Source organism: Lissotriton helveticus, chromosome 2_1 (assembly GCF_964261635.1).
Source record: "Lissotriton helveticus chromosome 2_1, aLisHel1.1, whole genome shotgun sequence".
In the NCBI taxonomy this organism is placed as follows: domain Eukaryota; kingdom Metazoa; phylum Chordata; class Amphibia; order Caudata; family Salamandridae; genus Lissotriton; species Lissotriton helveticus.
The window spans coordinates 1,604,097,863-1,604,117,215 of NC_136059.1; the positions used below are offsets into that span (position 1 = coordinate 1,604,097,863).

A 19,353-nucleotide genomic window follows, 5' to 3' on the forward strand; every position below is an offset into this window, starting at 1 on the left:
AACTCATGATACGGGCCGGTGCTAAAGGTGGGGCAAATTGAGTTTGCACCTATTTTTGCGCTAGCCCCCACAAGTGACACTACAATTAAAACGAGAGCGCACACAAATTTGAAGCAGAAGGTTAGCACACATTTGCCACTATCTTTCTATATGTAGTTCACAAGATGGAAGGTAGAAGCAAGTGAAGGCTCAAAATATGTGTTTGTCTCTTTGGTGAGAGAAAACTGTTGTGAAACTTACCAAGGCAGGTACTTGTGAGCTCAAGACAGCAACATCATTGTATGTCAGTGATAGTTTGCTTCTTGTTATGTAAACTCAGGTGCCTAATGCTTACAATGCATATCTCAAGGCTGTGGAATGTGAGGTCAGGAATCAGATGTGGCGTAGGTTTGAAGGCTTCGCTGGTGGTCATAGCTGTCACTTGAGGCCATGCCATTGTGTCACTCATGTATTTTCAGTTTTCTAGTGAACTTCCTGCTGAACACTAACAGCCCTCCTTGTGTTATATGGAACCATCGCTTCACCTTAACCAGCGTTCCATTGCCAAAGTGTAGTAGCCCACAAATGATTGCCCCTAAAGCCACCAATTGTCCCTCTCTCTTTCTTGTTCGCTGTCTCTTGCTCTCAGCCCAGTTTATCTACTACAGTTATCTCTTCTCTGAAAAAAAGAGAAATTATTGCAAACAGGTCTTTGTTAGTGACTTCTGTTTTGAAGAAGTGACACCCTACTAGTGGAAGGGGAAATCCAAATACAGACATTTCAGAAATACACGCACAACTAGAAGTGGGTATGCATGATTTCCGTGGAATTCATAAATAATTTTTCAGACCTAAAAAATAACATAATTACTTTAAATACGTTTCCCGTACTTCCTTGACAGTGGATATTTTTGGCTACGGTACTGTGTGATACAATACCCATTCAGTCTGTAGCATAACGAGAGTCCTTACCTTGGACAAGACACTCGGTCAAGGACAAACACAACTGTAAGTTAAAGATGGAGTGAGCAACCATGGCATACAATAAAACATACATATATACATAGAGTACATATGTTCTAGGTCGTATTCATTTGTTTATTGGTTGGCAAACAAGTTTCACTTATACAACAAATATTAGTAATGAGGTCATTCAACTTTGAGACCGTACAAAAAAAGGAATCATAAATTAATTTAAAGAAAATGAAAAAAAATATCTTCTGTGCTGCAAATGTACCTCCTGGTAAGTCAACATCGCTAAAAAAAAAGACAAATCTGCCAAATAAATGAGTTTCCTGTTAGGAAAATAACGAACAGAGGATTTTTGTTTTCACTTCCAAAATATTTGTTTTAATTCTTGCTATACGTAAGTCAAATTTTGTTACCACTGCAGTACAAGTGCCTAGTGCGTTGACCAGCCATGAACACCTTTAACTTCTACAGTCTCATGCAGAAGCCCCGCTAGTTTCTATCGAGTCCTGTTGGCTTCTATAACCGAACCTACTGCCTGGTGAGGGAGAATTGCCTGCCAAATACAGTTCTTAATATATCCGTTGTGCACCGTAAACAGAAAGTTTTTTTCTGCACTCTTCTACAAGAGTACTGTTGGCAATACGCCGTCTGGGAGAAAGCTATACAGCGTGGTTGTTGGGGGGAAGGGGGCAGTTGGTAGGGCAGTATGTGGGGGATGAAGCCCAAATTCATTTTTTCTTGTTTCTTTTCAAAACAACTCGTGTCCACGTTACTTAGAAAATGATTCATTATAAAGTGATATTTTTGCCCAGTGAACCTTCAAGGAAAAAAAATGGCGAAAGAAGGCCTTATGAAAAAACTGGCTCCTACTGGTAGACAAAACTTGCAAGACCAGCACAACAGAAAAAAAGTTCATTTTTTTCCACTACATAAACAGGGACGCAAGTTCTGGAGGAACAGAAAGCATACTATATGTGCAATGCTAGTATCTGTACATGACATATAAATTGTTCAGTTGTTTCTGCCATTAGTGTGTTTGACTGATTTATAATCCGTTAATACAGTAAAACATAAAATATGCACTTAGCATGTAACTCTAGAATTGGCTTCCATTTTTACTAGGTCTGTTTGACTGTCTTTTTCCTCTTTCCTCGTTTTCCACAGCGCACCATGCTGTGGTGGCTCAAGGTGCGAGTAGACCAAAAGCCATGACGCAATGCACCAGACAGTTTTTTGCTCTCACGCGGCACCTTCGTCCTTGCATGTCCTCGGTACCAGGCCTTTTTTTATTTTTATTAAACAGCCTCGGCCTCGAAATCAGGTCCTTGTGGAGCAGTAAGAGAGCATTGAGGATGTTTCGACAAACACAGCATAATTAAAGAAGGCCACGAAGAGTGCCGTTTCATATCCGTTTCATTAACATAATGAAGTCTCTCTGAGGGACGAGGGGATAAAAGCGCAGGGATAATTCACAGGTAATCTTCTCCACTGGGCTGGCCTAAAAATCCCAATAAAAAAAAGTCTGTCAGTTCTTAGCACAGCATGAGTATACACGAGATTACCACTGCTTATATTAAATCAGAAAAGTAAACCAGGTGTTAGCGTCTTTTTGTATAATTATTATTTCTTCCTTTTTTTTGCCTTATCTTCTATAGGCTAGTGACCAAGTGAGCGGGTCCTTTGGAATTTTCGTCTGGGGGAGTTCCATCTTTGTTTGGTGTCACAATAAAGCCATCGCTACTGCCTCGGCCTAGTTGGTAGTAGGTGTGCAGCTGATGGACGTGGTTCCTCGTGCCCAGATTTGGCATACTTTTGTAGTAGACATCATCAGCAGCATCCCCACTTTTGGCAGGAGTGGCTTCTGTTTGGGTGCTGGTGGTAATGCTTTCCGCGCCAGGCATGCCAGCCAGTGTTGGCATGCTGGTGTACAGAGAATCCCTGTTTGGTGACTGAAGGTCTTCAGTGTGCTCGTTTGTTAACAAGGGGAAAAAACTTTCACTGTTCTCCTGTGCAATGCGCCTCCTGGTGTAGTGGTGAGGTTGGTGGTTGTCGTTGGAGTAGACGCGTGGTGGCAGCAAGGGGGCATCAGACTCCTCGTGGATTAGTTCCAGGCCCAGGCTTTCATCGTGGTTGAAGGAGGCGGCATCATCAAGAACAATAGCATCATCCTCACTCCCACTGCCGATGTTGTTCACCAGTTTGTTCATTAGGTTCCTGTTCTGCTCACTGGAACGCTCATGGTTGTTCAGGTAGGAAGGGATGTAGTTGGACGTAAGCTCCTTCAGAATCTTTTTCTCTAGGGCGGTCTCAGCGTGGTTGTACCCACGGTCAATGATCTGCACGCAGTCACTCAAGTATTCTCCGCCAGCAATGCTGTAACTGTTGCCGTGGTTACCATTCAGTGGTAGAGTATCCATGACACTTGTATCCCTGGCATTGTTCAGAAGCCCCTCTGAAAGACATCAAGAGAACACAGTGTTAACTAGAGGAACACACTACAGAAAGACTAACACAACATGTTAACTTTCACTGAAACAGGCATGGCACATGAAAAAATAACATGTTTTTCAACAAAGGTGTAAAAAAAAATGTTTGCAACTAAATTTGCCCGCTGTAAGATTGATAATAAAGGTGCCCGGTTTCAATTACCCAGGATCTAGTAAGCACACTTGATAGCATCTGAGAATAACACATCTAAACCTAATCACCAGCGCTAACACTTACATCATTTAACAAACAGATAATTCTTTTTGGAAAGCTCTTGCAAATTAGACAGATATAAAGGCATAGCATGAAGCAGTTGTGTTTTCAGAAGGTCTAAGTGCTCTGGGCAATCCTACTAAAGTATGTAAAATTGACACAGTTTTACACAACTTCACCATTTATAGACTTGTGTCAATGTTTACACAGCTTTACCATTCATGGTCTGTTTAGCAGACCTTGCATAATTTAGAGTTCAATAATTTCACATTGGCCACAAATGAGTAAGGCACTTCTTTTGGCAAGATAGATAATTTCCAATGGTCCTGGCGCACACCTTTTAAATGTTATTTGCCAATATGTCTTAAGAATAGCATGTGTTAGCCATTTAAACATGTTGAAGAGCTTTCCGACAGCAAAGACTGTTTGCAACAGATCTACCACCACCATATACCACTTCCAGTATGCTTAGCACTGAGTCAGGTTCTTTAGTTAAATTCATAATGGCTACACAGAGGGCAGTACAAGATTCCAAAAACTAGCAGGTTCTGCGTGGCTTAAGAACCAATTCTTAAAGGTGCTTGAAGAGTTTTTGCAAAATTATCTTTGTGAAAGTAAAGTCTAATTCTTGATTCACATAATAAGAAAAAATTGATTTTTACCCTCACAAATGAGATTTGCTAACAACACCAAGCATTATGGGAGGGTTTGCTGAGGGTTTTTGGGTGGGTAAGAGTTGATGATTACCCACAAATGTGTGCATTTGTTAGTATTCAGCAACAATTTCAGGAGCGCTTCCCACAAATTAAGTGAATATAAATTTACTCATGTCATCATGGACAGCATCAAGTGTCTTTCCAGGGTAGGAATGGAAAGGGATGATAGTATAGAGGAATAGGTTTCTTCATGGGGACAATATTCTTTTCTGGGAGGAACAAAAATGCTGCATGTGTACATCTGCATTCAATGTATGCATGCAGAATTTGACACCTACTTACAATTAAACATGCGTACATATTCCTTTGACCACTCAAGGAAATATGACTATCATAGATTTCTTTACTATTCAGTGATTTTTTGAGAATCTGAAATGTTAGCAATTTATCGCAAACAAAGTAGTAAGAGATGCAGAACACATTTTGACAGAAACAACTTTTTGTGAATCAGGCCGTCAGAGGATACCACTGAGGATGCTTTTGCTATTGGGTATTTTGTTATGATGAAGGTCGATATTGCTTGCTTTTTTGGGAACTGCTTTTTTTAAAGTCATGGTATAATGTTTTCTAAGGAACTTGACTCTTGCAAGCTGATTTACACAATTTCATTCTATGATTATATCTAAATATTCATATAACCTGTAAACTTCTTGTTAATTCCTAACATATTTTGTTTTGCAGAAAGGAAAGAAAACATACAATGATAATGAACCCAAATTTTGAAAGGAATTACATTTCTTCAAAATGTCAATGTTAAAGTTTCGCTAATACGGTAGCAAGGTAGAGTTAAAGACTGGTGGGATTTACATTACTAACTTTCATAAAAAAACGGGAGTACAATATCTTGCAAGGTATTCTTTCAGTAATCCTGATGAAGAAAATTACAGTGCAATAGTGAATCAAGCAATTTTAAATTTAAGTTGCTTATTAAGCTTAGCCAAGATTCTCTGTCTAATGATGGAGGCTCCTGCTGCACCTTAATCTTACTGCTTTAGTGACAACATTACCACCCCTGAAGCTAAGATGATAGATCGAATGCATTGAAGAGATCAGGTAAACGACAGTAGAAAAATTGATTCCCTTATTCCTAAATGCCCTCTTTAATTGTTAACTTTTGGCAACCTCTTTTTTCTAAGCTAAAAAAACTGTAACCTGAATTGCTGCATTTCAAATATTTGGTAAGCCAACAGATATGCAGTATTCAGTATCTTTTCCACCTGACCACCTCAAATTTGCATATGTAAAGCAGAACAGCCAAAGATTGAGTTTTGGCAATGAAAGAGGGCTTAATAAACAAACAGTTATCTTTCCACGATAGGAATCTGTTATTTAACTTGAACCAAGCAGTATTGTTCATGGAACTTTTATGCACAGCCTACTTGACTGTCACATCTCTAAAATTAGAGCCTGTTTCTGAGAAGGCCCTCAACACTGTTTACTCCAGTAGAATGTGAAAGACACTAATCACAGGCTATAAGGTTCTACTAGGCATAATATCTAATAAATTTAGAGTGAGCAACAAACATATCATAAATCTCGAAAGAATGCTGCCAGATAGCTAAAACAAAGACAATTCCCTAGGTCCTGTGGAAATCTGACTTTGAGAATGGTGGACCGCAAGAATGAAATAGTAACTTCCTGGTCAGTATAAACGTGTGTGGTATTAAAGCTACAAAAGTCAATTCGATCAGCTATTTAGATGAGTGCTTTGTTACAAATTATGACCCTTGAACAGCCATTTCAATACATCTTACCACCTGTTCAGCCAGAGTTTGCTACTTATTACTCATTGAATAAAGCTAAGTAGAAAGTTGTAGGTGTGCATTTTTGGTTGTGTCGCTATAACATGGGCTTACGAAAATGTTTGTGCAGTCTAATTCAGGCAATAGGTTTGTGTTTTCTGCAACTGTTCTGTAGCAGATAGTGGAAACATTTCTAAGAATGTTGCTTTCAACATATCAATGTCATTTACAGGGGAAGGACAAATATGGTAACATATGCTTTTGCATTCATTTTGCGAAAAACAAGGAGTTAGGTCCCGGGACACAGGGTCAGCTGGACCATAACATAATTTCAATGAAAAGAAGAAATGCCGGCCCTGCAGTTTTTTGATGGCTATTTGATTCATAATAAATCTCATCAACTTAAGTTGATGAGATTTATATAAAAAAGTAAATGGTGGTTGAGGAGCCTAGCCTGTGATCGAGATGGCCGCCTAGTTTCTCGGCTCCGCCGATCCTAGCGCTTTTCACTATCATCCTGTCCCTGATCCTGCTCCTCTACCCAGCGACTGACATGCGGAACCTATCCTGATTGCGCCGGTGTGTCTCCCGGCGATTTCTGTGATGTATTGGCTGTGAATCGCCTTTGCTCCTCTCCCGGCCCTGCGTGGCAGTGAGACCGGGGCTTTGTTTGCGGAGCTGGCCGGATGCGACCACGGCAGCGGCGGTCATCACGAAGGAGGAGGAGCCGCTCAACTGGTGAGAGGCTGTCTGAGTTGTGTTTGTCGCTACAGCACCGCATCCCGCTCTGACATTTTGAGCGCCCGGATACATTGTATCTGCTGGAACCACCCTGCACTATCGCCCGGCTTGGAAGTGGTCGGCGCGGTTTCTTTGTTCTCTCGGCCAGTGACAGACGCCATTTTCTACACTGCACCTCGGCGACTGACGGTGTATCCTTGGCACTCAATTGGGGTCCGGATGTTGGCTGAAAACGTAGGAGCCTGCACTGCGATGTCCACAGTCTCCCCCCTGTCTCTGACCCGAGGGTCACAAGTGGAGGGTCGGCATAGGGGTCAGTGGGCTGTGAGTGAAGATGGCGATTGGCTTCCCGGGCGGCCATTCTTCTGTGAGCCTGGTGTGGAAGACACTGAGGTGCCCTCCCTTTCTGGCAAACCGCTTGGGACCCGTGCTGTCCTGCGTGCTCTGGAGGCTGTGGGAATTGCTCTTCGTGCTCATGCCCGAGATCTGGGGCGCCAGCTCGATGCTATTTCTACTACGGGCTGTGCTTGCCCCCCAGTGCTGTACACTGCGCCACACCCTGAGCCGGCTCCTGTTGCCTTCCATACCGAGGTGCCTATAGTGCGGTTGGCGGATGGTTCTGATTTGGCTGCAATGTCGACCACGACGGTCGGGGGGTTATCTGGAATTCGTGGTTTCATAACCTGGCTGGTGTATCATCTCTGGGCGCCATGTTCGTCATCTCCTTTATGTGCTGGTGGCGTGACTTTTCATCCTTTCCGGAGACTGCTGTTGTCGCTCCTGCCTGCTGCTTCCGACATGCAACCACACTGCTCTGTTTATGTCTGTTTCACTCTTGGACCTGTGACTGTGCTTTGCGTGGACTTTCGTGGGCGACCTCCTATCCTGTGTTGGCCGTTTCATGTGCCCCTTTCATCCGCGGCACTGGCCGGACGGTTGGACTCCATCGACTTATATGATCGCAGGGGGCAAGGTTAAAATGACTTTTTTGGGTCGCTATTCTTTCCACTGCTGGGATTGTGCTAAGTGAGCGGGACATTGATTGCATCGACCGTTGGTATCCTGTCGGGTGTGGGGCCGGGAGCGGGCGGCCGGGTACATGTCTGTTGTTGTCTTCTTTATCTGTTGATCCTTATCTCCTTCCTTGTTTCATCCTCTCCTCCTCCATTTCTTGTACTTGTTATATTTTTCCCTTCTTTGGGGCAGTTCCGGGGCGACAGGCACGCTGTTTATGGGCTAGGCCGTAGCCATCACAGGGGTGCAGGGTGGCGGGTGTGGGGGGGGTTTGTTATTTTAGTTTGTTTTGTTCTATGGTCCCTTTCGCTCTTTTCTAACTTTGGGAGGGTTCTTTCCTCTTGTAGGGTTGGCTGTCCCTTGGCTTTGCACCTTCTTATCTCGGGCGTCTTCTTATGCCCCTGTCTTTTTCTTTTCTGGGGTGGGACTTCTGGGATGGTACCTGGACAAGTTGTTGAGTCTATCATGACCTGTTCCTCGATATTATTGATTTGGTTGTCTTGCTTATTTAGTTGCTATAGTCTTTGCCTGCCTCAGTTCGCCATTGGGGTTTGTCCCCCGTGTCTTTTGGAATTTGGTGTGTGGTGCTATTTCCTTGTTGTGACAGCCCCTACTCGCACACAACAAACAATGAGAGTAGGGTCTGAGGGCGAGTTTACCGACCTGCCAGGTGCATGCCCCAAAATACAGTATTATCACAACAAAATACACCTGGGGGTCACAAAAAGAGAGTCAAAACAGAGTGGATCACAATGCCAATGCTACACAAGAGACACCAGTGAGGACATCGTCCGTGCTAGTAAAATGCAGGCCACGTTGAGGCTCAAGAGCATATGGAGAAATAGTTTCCATCAGAAGCCACACTGTACCGCCCTTTTTCTCATCATTTGGATTCTCCTCACCCAGGAGACAAAACGGCCGGTCAGATGTTACCGTGACCGATATGTGTGAGGTAAGGGGTGTTGTGTATGGTACAGAAAAATAGACGTGGCTACTGTAGCTCTTGAGCCTCAACGTGGCCTGCATTTTACTAACACGGACGATGTCCTCACTGGTGTCTCTTGTGTAGCATTGGCACAGCCCCTACTCTCCTTTGAACATTTAAAAATGAAAACCTCTTATCCTTTGTTACGATGCCCGCGCCCTTGTGTGGTGTACTTTCACATATCCTGTTTGCCGATTGATATGCCTCTCTCCTGGTTTTTTGGCTTACTGTTTTGCGGCCGGCCATGTTGGTTGTGGGCCTGCGCATGTATCTCCTTGTTTTCTCGAATAAAGGTTTTCAAAAAAAAAAAAAAAAAGTAAATGGTTAAATAAATCAGACCATACAAATCAAAACAAAGATTTGGTTTGTTGCTTGAATCAAATAGCCATCAAAAAACTGCAGGGCCGGCATTTCTTCTTTTTATTGAAATTTTTGCATTCATTTTAGCACTGCACACTGGTTTGGAGGGGGGAGACCTTTTTGTTGATTATGAGCTCATAACTCAGAAAGACAAGCTAACAGTAGGCACAGAGAACATTTTAAATAATTGACCGCAAACAAGACACCCTGGCTCCTATATCTCACTCCTGCAATTAATGTTCAAAATTATTTGTATATCTGGATGGTTAGGTTATTTGAGATGTCACAGGGATGTCATAAGTTATGTATGAGCGATGTCATATGTGAGGTCATAAGCAGTGCATGGCGGGGGCACACGATACAGCTAGCTCTGCTATATATGACTGGTGAATTAAAATTATGCGGCTTTGTTTTGGTCAAAACGTTAATGTTGTCTCTGACATTTACCTTTGGTTTTTTGAGAATTTCTAAGGGTTATTTTTAGAAAGAAAAACAGATCTTTTTATTGCACCTGACTACATTACTTTATCCTCCGCTCTCTTGAGAGAGCTATGAACTTATATGTTCTAGTAGATTTTGACATCTGACTGAATGCTTTGGATGATACATTTAATACTCTGAATACATTATTGCAGAAAATGTTTTTGTCAGTTCTAATATTCCCTCCCCTTTTTTCAGAAAATGGATGGTGTCATCCCAAGTATAGTAGTAAAAAACCTTGGAGTTAAGGAGATCAGGAACTTAATATGAAAGAATAAGTTCTATCCACAACAGGTTTCCATTTCTACATGTTACATTTATGGAAGAAAGCCCTGTCGGTCCTCCCACTGACCACAGGAAAGACCCTGGTACAGGCTTTTGCTGTGAACCAGCTAGATATCGGAAATGCATTATTGACTTCCACCCATGACTCACTACTGTCTCACTTACAGGTACTGCAAAACATTGCTGCACAGTTAATTTGTAACCAGCACCCCAGAACGCCCTGCACTCTTTTAAAATCTTTATTCTGGCTACCAGTAAAGAAAAGAGTAGTATCTAAAATATGCTGCTTAGCTTACAAATCTCTGCAGGGGAAAGGTTCTAAGTGCCTTTGTCAGAGACTTATGCGCCATCATTTCACTAGGAATTTGCACTCCAGTGATAAGGAGTTACTGTTGGTCCCACATATTCGACGTTCTAGATGTGGTGGAATAACCTGCCTGTCTTGCCCCCTACCCTCTGGAATAAACTGCCACTTTCTGTTTGAACTTGCTTTGATCACAGCACATTTAGGCAAGTAATAAAAACAGAATTGTTTTAGACTTTGCGTTCAACTTCTTTGGGTTGACTGCTCACCGAGATGCTCCAGTTAGGGTGATTGGTACGCATTATCAAATTATTTATATATAGAAAAAATAAAGTGGTGCAATATTCCTACATTTAAAAAACTCTTCTTAAATAAGCAAGGCCCTTTTATTTCACTGAGGCTCTGATTACAACAAGATGATTAATTCCTATTCCTAGATGCACGTTTGTTATTAGTCCATGTGACAACTGTACTCAGATAAACCCTTGTGAGAATATTGTCGGGCAAATAAATTGAAATTCCAATTTGCATACCTGGCAGTTAACGCTATTAGAATAGATTGTGGCCAAGCACGATTGTAGAAAATGTCAATTTGTTTGGTATGATAAATGGTTTAATAGTTAACGTTAAAGCGCCCCAACATGGTTCACTGAAGACTTTGTGTCCCCTCCTCACTCATTAAAGGGCTGTTAAATTGGATTTACCTAAAAATCCTGTATTTTGAATATGTCATGTGTGCAGTTACTTACATGATACTCTGGCAAAAATCCTGTGCTTAGGGATTTAGCTACTAACTTCAAAAGTTATCTCTTTAAGAGAAACATGCACTAATTTCATTAGTTAACTGTTGCTGTTTTTGTGTGTTTTTGTGGGTAAATCATTGCCTGTAGCGACCAGATGAACTGTATAATAATTCGATCTCATGCCAACTAAACATTCTGAAAATCTGTTTATGATATTTAAATGATACAGTTCTGTCCACTATGTGGTTAAGGTTGTTGATCTTTTTTCCAGTTCAAGCACAAATTTAGAAGATTTAAGTTAACTGGGCCAGATTTATTAAGGTTTTTCTTCGCCCTTGATCCAGGCAAGGGCGACGCAAAACCTAAGTGAAATTTATCAAGCCATGCAAGACCCCTTGCTTGGCTCTGCATGGCTTGATAAATCTAGGGTAACATAAGGCATTGCAAATCTCTGCCTTGCGTTACTCTGCCCCAGGGAGGCGTTCTGAGGGTGGAGCATGGGTGTTCCCATGTATCCACCAATGGATTGTGGTGCATTGCCAGATTTACCATGAGTGGTAGACCTGGGAATGCGTCAAAATTCTATGCATCCCCAGGGAAGGCATAACAAGGAAAAATATCTTTATTTCTCCTTGTTTTTGTCTCTTTCTAAGTGAGCTGCTTTCTGCAGCACACAAAGTATGAGGAAAATGCCTCTGTTGAATGTTTTTGACCAGGAAGGTGCCCCTTCCTTCACATAAACACCCTGGTGCAAGGAGGCTAGTGTTGGGGCAAGGCAGCACATTGTGTGTCAGTGCAAGAAAGGACAGGAATGCACTATATAATCTTAAATACTGCACATTCCTGTCCTTTCCCTTAATACAATGCTTCAAGGTGTTGCGTGAAAGTATGATAACCCTGGTTACCCAAGCAAATTCCAGAGTTAGATTTTTTAAATTTTAACTAAACCCTAAAACTAAAAGAATTCTAACATGGTGGTTATCAATGAACACATTTTGATGGCTTGTGTGTTGATGGTCTGACACAGTATATTAATGCATCATAATAGGTCAATGAAGCAGTCGATGTGTCCAATAGTTGTCTGTTTATCGGGGGTTTGGCTACTTATCAAATAGGATACCACCATTTGTGAAAGTGTTTCTTTTAAGAGAAAGAATATAAAAAAACATTACACTAGGTGAGAAACCTTCAGTAGAGTGAATGAACTTTGTGACACCAGAGAGTGATAAAGTCGAACTTCACAACAATAAAGTATATTTCATTAAAGTGACCATTGCTCTTGTTCCCTATTGGAAACTAATCAGTCAACTGCACATACTAAACTCTACATGGCAGAAAGGCAGTTGTAAGCAACACACGTTTCAAAGACAAAGAAAGCAAAAAGGTCTGAAATATTATCATATTAATGTGAGATGACGTTGATCAGTCTGATGGTTGGATGGATTATGCATGAAGATCCTCTTTGTTGAATTTCTCACAGAGCAGCAGATTCCTGAAGATGTTTTTCTACATGAAAACAAACTGTGTGAACAGCTTATGACACAGAAACAGGCAATGACAAAGAAAACAGTGAATTGAAATGGGTAAAAAGATAATGACGTACTTAGCAAATAAAGATTTTTTTCAATTTAAAAACAATTTAACTCACAGACAAAAGATAATAAATACATTTGCTGTTTTGCAACAAAGAAAGAATGAAGCAAGACACAAAGGTTTGTATTTCTAATTTGTATGGATAATTTTCCTCCTGTAGCCAATGTTTCTCAATAGTTGTATATTTTATAATCAGTATTCTTTGGTTGATATATTGTGAGATGAACTGTTTTTAATACTATGTCCTTAAATGGTAATGCATTAGGTGAACTAAAAAAATTACATTTGATATGCAATGTTTAGCTTTACTCCCATACTTGTCTCTCTGTAGGGCTCTAAACGACAGCATGAAGAAAAGGAAAGAAAAAACAACATGTAAGCTTACAGCGACAGTAGAAGAAACGTGAGAATAAAGCAAATTGATGATATGTAGGAAAAAGATTAACAAAAACCATTCCCTCTGCACAAAATACATGAAATTACATGGCATGAACACAACTCCATTCATAAATCCAAAGACACAAGCAAAACACATGTTGCATTTTTTTGTAAACTGCATTTGTTAAGATTTTCAATGACGAGTCTTTCTTCTTTATTCAAAATAATATTTAATATTTAAAGGGACCATAAACTTTAGTTCTGACCTATTCTACATGTGGACATTCGTCAAACTAAAAGTAGATTACAATTAACACTTAAGTGATCGTCTTAGTTGAAGTTAACGAAGAAAATGTCTTGGTATGTATTGTTCAGGCTACACAGACCTTCTAACTTTCAGAAAATAAATCCATACATTCTAAATGGGTGAAGATTAGTACAAGAGTTCAAGCGATAAAGAGGTCGTCAGACAGAGGCTATGTAATTGTAACTCTATTTTTAGTCTATATTTGGCATGAAGACACAGAGAGAGAAGAAATGTACCATAGTCATGGCACACCTCATAACACCAAGGTCAGGTAGGTGCACCATTTTGGCACAAACCTATGTTTACTGACTTACGTAAATCTGTGTTTGCATTAAAATACATGGGAGGATGCATGGGAAGGTCCATACTCCAACCAGGTAACGCCTCCCCGAAGCAGGGTAAGTAGGTGAAGGGTAAGTAGATGAAAAGTGACGCAAGGCGTCAACTGGTGTGGCAAATGCTTAGTAAATCTGGTCCTTTATTTCACAAGACGTTAAACTTAATTTATACATATTTATAATTAGAATTATTTGTGCTACAACGAATGTTACTAAAAATAACACATTATATAAAAATACATAATTGGCAAAAATGTTTTTTATGTCATGGGAGCTTGAGTCTGCCTATATAATACAGTATGTAATAAGCTGTACAGCATAGGCTCTATTATAACTATATTTACAAAGGTTCACTCAGGAGAGGAGAAAAGGCTTCCTAATTTTCGCACTTAGGTTGATAGCCTGCGGCCTAAAGATGCCACACAACTGAGCATGGACCTATCCTTTTCTCTGCCTATTTCCTCATGAAATAGCAAAACTGTAAAATTGATCACTAGCTTGCAAATTACAAGAGGTCACACAGTGAACTCTTTGCTCCACTATTGAAGACACCAGAAACATGTAGTAGAGGGAATTTACATGTTTCCAGATTGTGTAATTAGATTTGTTCTGATGCGGAGGGGCTATGAAGTGGAGTCTCAGATTTTTCCTTTCAGACTTAGTGAAAAAGTAATAGAGTAGCTATTCTGCTGTACCCTGGTAGTTGCTTTTGTCCAAAGAGATTTACCACAGTTCTGTTTTCTATGCTACATCAATTAGTTCCCCACGAGTCCCCATTAGTAGATAATGTGTTGGTGGTGCAAACAAATTCACTCAACCACTGGCTGGCCATTATACATGCAAAGCTACTACAATGAAAAGCCAAGTTGCCTCACAAACCTACAATTATCTAACAAACCATTTTTTTAAATAAAACGAATGATGCTCTCTAATTAATATGACACAAGGATGCTTTGCAGCATGAGTTGCTATTGTGAGATTTAATTGGGCTCCTTGTTGTAGCAGACCATCTGCTAGGCTATAGAAGGAATTGGATGCATTGTAGTATCGTCTTTCGCTACCTTCAATGTATAATATTTAATTCTGAAAAAAATAGTCTCAATTACCAGGTAAAATGGGAGAAGGGGCAGCCTTCAAAAGATGCACTATAAATACAAATGTATTATAAATGTGTTTTTTTTTTTAAATAGTAGTTGAAGTTACCTTAATGTGTCACGTTAAATTCCAGATCTAATGAAATATATTTGACCTGATCAGCTATCCTAACTTCAGGTCATGATTAAGTAGCTTAACTTCCCTGACAGTTGAGATGTTTAGATATGTAATTTGCTTAAGACAATGGACTTTTATGTGAAACTTAAATAATTTACAGACACACACAAAAAGAGAAATGCGCAAACATGCATGCATACATACAAAAAACACTTTGACTGTTGTATGTTGACCTACTTCTCTATTCATCTTTGTGGCCACATATCTGTATTGCGCCATCTACCAAGGTGAACTAAACCTATGAATCTACCTGCAAAAGCTATAGACTATATTAGTCCTTCTACCTATTGACATATCAATGTACCCAACCATAGGATATATTTCACTAAAGGGCTTTTGATGTTAAAACAATATTAGATTAGTAGGGCACAGTATTTTGCAAGGCAAAATTCCTCAGAATGCAAAAAGCTATCATGACATTTCATTATACTCAACATACTCGGTATTTATATTGTTAGAACAGTGACTGAAAAAAAGAAATGCTTATTGCTAGAAATTAAATATGTATAGAAAATGAGTTGAAGTAAACTTCTTTTCAATCTGAATTTATTACCATACAGCATATGAAATAGAAATGTGTGGAGACTCACAGCAATTATACAAACATGCTGATTTCAATCCCTTCACGCAGGGCTGACTAATGGAGTGGTAGAAAATCTATACACACATACACAAACACACACACACATACAAATAGATCACAGCACACCACTCTACACAAGGAAACTAAACACTGTTTCTTGACCTTGTTACTACTCTTGTTTTCATTTGCCCAAATGGAAATTATAGACAAGTATATGGAATGCAAAATAGAACTATGAAGATAATTAGTGAGCAAGGGGTTGGGCATTAGAGAAGTACATACGACAGGTCATGTCTCACCTAACTATCTATTAAAGTAGACTATTTATGTATCCAGAGTGGCTGATGCTCCCTTCTTGCATAATTTTACATTCACGCACTTTTCTGCATGAATTCAAGCATTCCGGAGATTGCCTGCTGTTCAGTTATTTTTCATCATCTGTCTTGGGTGCCACCATCTTCATAGGAAACCAACATTTGCATACACATACTGTTTTTGGAATACTTTAAATTGTGTCTATTTAGACTACCTAAACAAAATCTAAAAATATGTTGGGACCGAAGCAAATTTTCTGATTTTCTCAAGGTTTTCCTTCAGAAAAACTTTGAACATAGCAATTTTTGGAGTTGACAGCCCATCTACTATTAAATATCCAAAATGGTGATTAAGAAGGTTTCTTACAAGTGAATGATAAAGATGCAGTGGCCAGAATGATATTGAAACCAAGCAATGTTAGAAATATATCAGTTTCTTTTAATGTGTTATAGTAATTTCTTAAGTTGGCTACTGTTTCTCAAGAATTTGAATGACCAGAACTCAATGCTCACACTAATTTATTAATTTAATTTAGCAGACATGCAGAAAAGCAGCACAAATTGCCTTCCTGATTCTGTCTTTCTTCAATATCAACACCATTACAAATACAATATTGAAGAGTGGATGCATAACAATATTTGAATTTCCTACAACATGAAATGTGAAAACATATCTATTGGCAGACCACAGAAACCGTTTAAGATTAAGGTTGACTTTTGGATATCATAGGAATGCATCTGTGTGTCTGAAACACTTGAAGGCCATCCACTATTATCTTTGTCATTTATTAAGCAGAAGTCCAGTTTTATTGCCTTACAGAAGCCTAATATTTAACATATTAATGCAGCGCTGACCAAAAATCATCAATTTCTGAGGTTTGAATCTGTGTAATTTAGTCAAACTCCAATAATTGTGTCTGTCCTTAAATGATGATGGTAATTCTGGATAGGAAAATAATTTATGTGCTGCTGATCTGACATGCTATATAACAGACCTTACTTAAAATCTGTTTTGTGTTTCCTGAAGAAAACAGAAATTCCGAAATTGAGAAAGATGTCAGTGAATGGCACTGCATGAGCACAAAGACTGATAAGACTTCCTTTCCCTCAAGTGTGAAATCCAAGCGCCTCTCCTTCTTAGAGCATTCTTTGGATGAATGCAATATCAACACCAACCTTGACTTAAAAAGAACATGAAATTGCAGATAAGCAACCTCCTGTCTAATGCACATTTCCACTCACTGCCGTTTTTATATACAGGCCATGCTCTGTCAGTAATAGTATCCTATGTCTGTACATGCTTCATTACTTCCTTGCTCGATACAGGCACTAAGTGGTGTTTAGCCTTGCCCTCCAAGCCTATGTTTTTCTCTAGCTGCTCTTGACACAGGCCTAACATGATCTTCACTGTTATCCTTTTCTAATAATGAGACCAAATTGACCAAACAGGTCAGGAAAGTTAAACATAACATATTATTTAAGAAAATCTATGAATGTAAAAACAGTTGTAGACTAAATAAAATAATTTAAAGGAAAACTGGTCAAAACATGTCTTTGAATACACTTCATCAGACCAAGAACCTCATCCCAGGTAAGCTCTACACAGTAGAGTGACCTTGTGTACAAGGAATGATTTACTGCATTATCTATTCATATTGTTAGGTACTTGACATGTCCCAGACCCACCTCTAAGAAGCAGCTGGGTTCTTTAAAGAGAACACCTTCATAGCAGGAGGAGTGTTTTGTCTCTGGGATGTGTGGGGTCAGATTGAGATCAGATAGGAAAACAGCCTTTTCAATGCGGGGTAAGCCACGAGTGCCGTTTCCCCACAAGTGCAACCACACTTTCCTTAACCACGCATGTGACTTAACCACACATGTGCGTGGTTAAGGCATATGCACGGTCTAGATGCTGGAATGGGCGGGCCCAGGAACAGGAAGGATCAGGGTGGACGTGGAGAGTCAGCAAGTGGAGCTGAGGCTCTGTTTTGGGAGGTGGGAGGTCGTTTTTAAGGACTGGGGTCGATAGTAGGGCTCGGGGTTGGGGTCGGGAAAATGTTTAGGTCTCAGGTGGGGGTTGGGTTAGATTTTAGTGCTGGGGGGTCGGTTAGTTTTTAGGGCTTGGGGCAGTTTGTTGGGCTCAGGGGAATCATGGTACCTTTTACAGGTTGGGAGGTTCAGGGTAGCTTTTAGAGCTGAGGGGGTAGGGTAGCTTTTAGGGCTGGGGGTCAGTGTATTTTTTATGGCTCGTGGGGGTCGGGTTAATTTTTAGGTCTCAGGTAGGGTCGTTTTTAGGGCTCGGGTCGGATTTGTTTTGGGCTCTGGGGGCTCAGGTGTGAACTTTACCACACATATACCTTTACCTGTCATGCCATTACCACAACATTTTGTGGTAAAGGCATGTGTGAGTAAAGTAATGCGTAGTTCAGACATATTCGTGGTTAGTGCAGTGTTGTAGAGGCATGCACGGTTCAGCCATATTGCCTCTATCATACAAACAGAACAGATAACACAGACCAAATTGTAACTAATTAGAAGAGTATGTTAAATACAATAGAGAGAGTACTAGAAATCAACCAATACAATTGTTCTTTAACATGTTTTACTGCTCAAATTTATGATTTGAGGCACAGGGACATAAAGGAACTAAATCAGTCGTACCCAAGAAGGTAAGTGTGGAAATGTCACAGGTCACCAGGAATATTCAAATGCATAACATTATATATGCCAAATGTCTACAAAACTAATGGTAAATGTATGGCAAAAGTCAATTTGCACAGTTCTCCTTGTTTCTCCACTGACGAAAAAATAACAATGGAGGAAACTTCTCCCCAACATCCCTATAAAATATAGTGGCGGTCACACACTATTCTCATTCTGGAAACATTAATCTTGACCTAGCTGGAAGTGAATATGCAAGTGTGTTCTTGATAGTGATACATTTGCAAAGTGTACATAAATACTCATAAAATTATGAGATAATGGGTGTTCATCTATATTTACATGTATAGCCAATGGTAAGAAGTCACCATAATGGCAAAGTGTTCAAGCACCATTAAGCTTTTTTCATAGTGCATCGAAAATTCAGCCCAAAATTAGTGGCAGGATTTGACGTTGTAGCAGTAAAAAAGCGAAAGTTTTAAAGATTTGAGAAGCATTAGCTAAAGCATCACCAGCACATTATGGGAAATGGTTTATTCACATTGTTTTGGGGATGCTTGTTCAGATATGGAAGAGCAAAATGACAAGTAGCATATCTCATAACAAATCTGGCAATTTTGCAACGAGTGCATCATAGTCCAAAAAGTATTTATTCAGGTTTCGCCAATGGGTCGCTTATAAGCTACCAGTAGCTTGCAGGCTGCTTCTGGGGAGCTCACACATGATAATACCTGGCATCTGGTTTTAGAATACTCAGCTGCCAACAAGCTAAGTAGCATTCTAAAATACTGCGCCCATTTCGGTAAGAACTTGCAAGCCGATGGGTGCAAGACGATGTAGCCTACAGCTTTCTGAAAAATATGTTTCTTTCCTTCTTTACTTGTTT

The 19,353-nt window shown here is 40.1% G+C and overlaps 1 protein-coding gene across 9 annotated transcripts in view; it reads right to left on the reverse strand.

The window, feature by feature from the left end:
* Positions 1 to 1,021: 1,021 nt before the first annotated feature.
* ADGRL3 (adhesion G protein-coupled receptor L3) overlaps positions 1,022 to 19,353 on the reverse strand; it is a 777,598-nt gene continuing 759,266 nt past the window's right edge. For 4 of the 9 annotated variants that reach the window (XM_078676566.1, XM_078676564.1, XM_078676567.1 and 1 more), the window contains 2 exons: positions 12,932 to 12,949; positions 1,022 to 3,403 (listed from right to left, as the gene is read on the reverse strand). In XM_078676566.1, coding sequence (XP_078532692.1) covers positions 2,601 to 3,403; positions 12,932 to 12,949 — 821 coding nt within the window. In that variant the 3' untranslated portion in view covers positions 1,022 to 2,600. Of the gene's footprint in view, positions 3,404 to 12,897; positions 12,950 to 19,353 lie in introns of all 9 variants that reach the window. The other 5 variants (XM_078676569.1, XM_078676568.1, XM_078676565.1 and 2 more) reach the window with 2 other exon arrangements.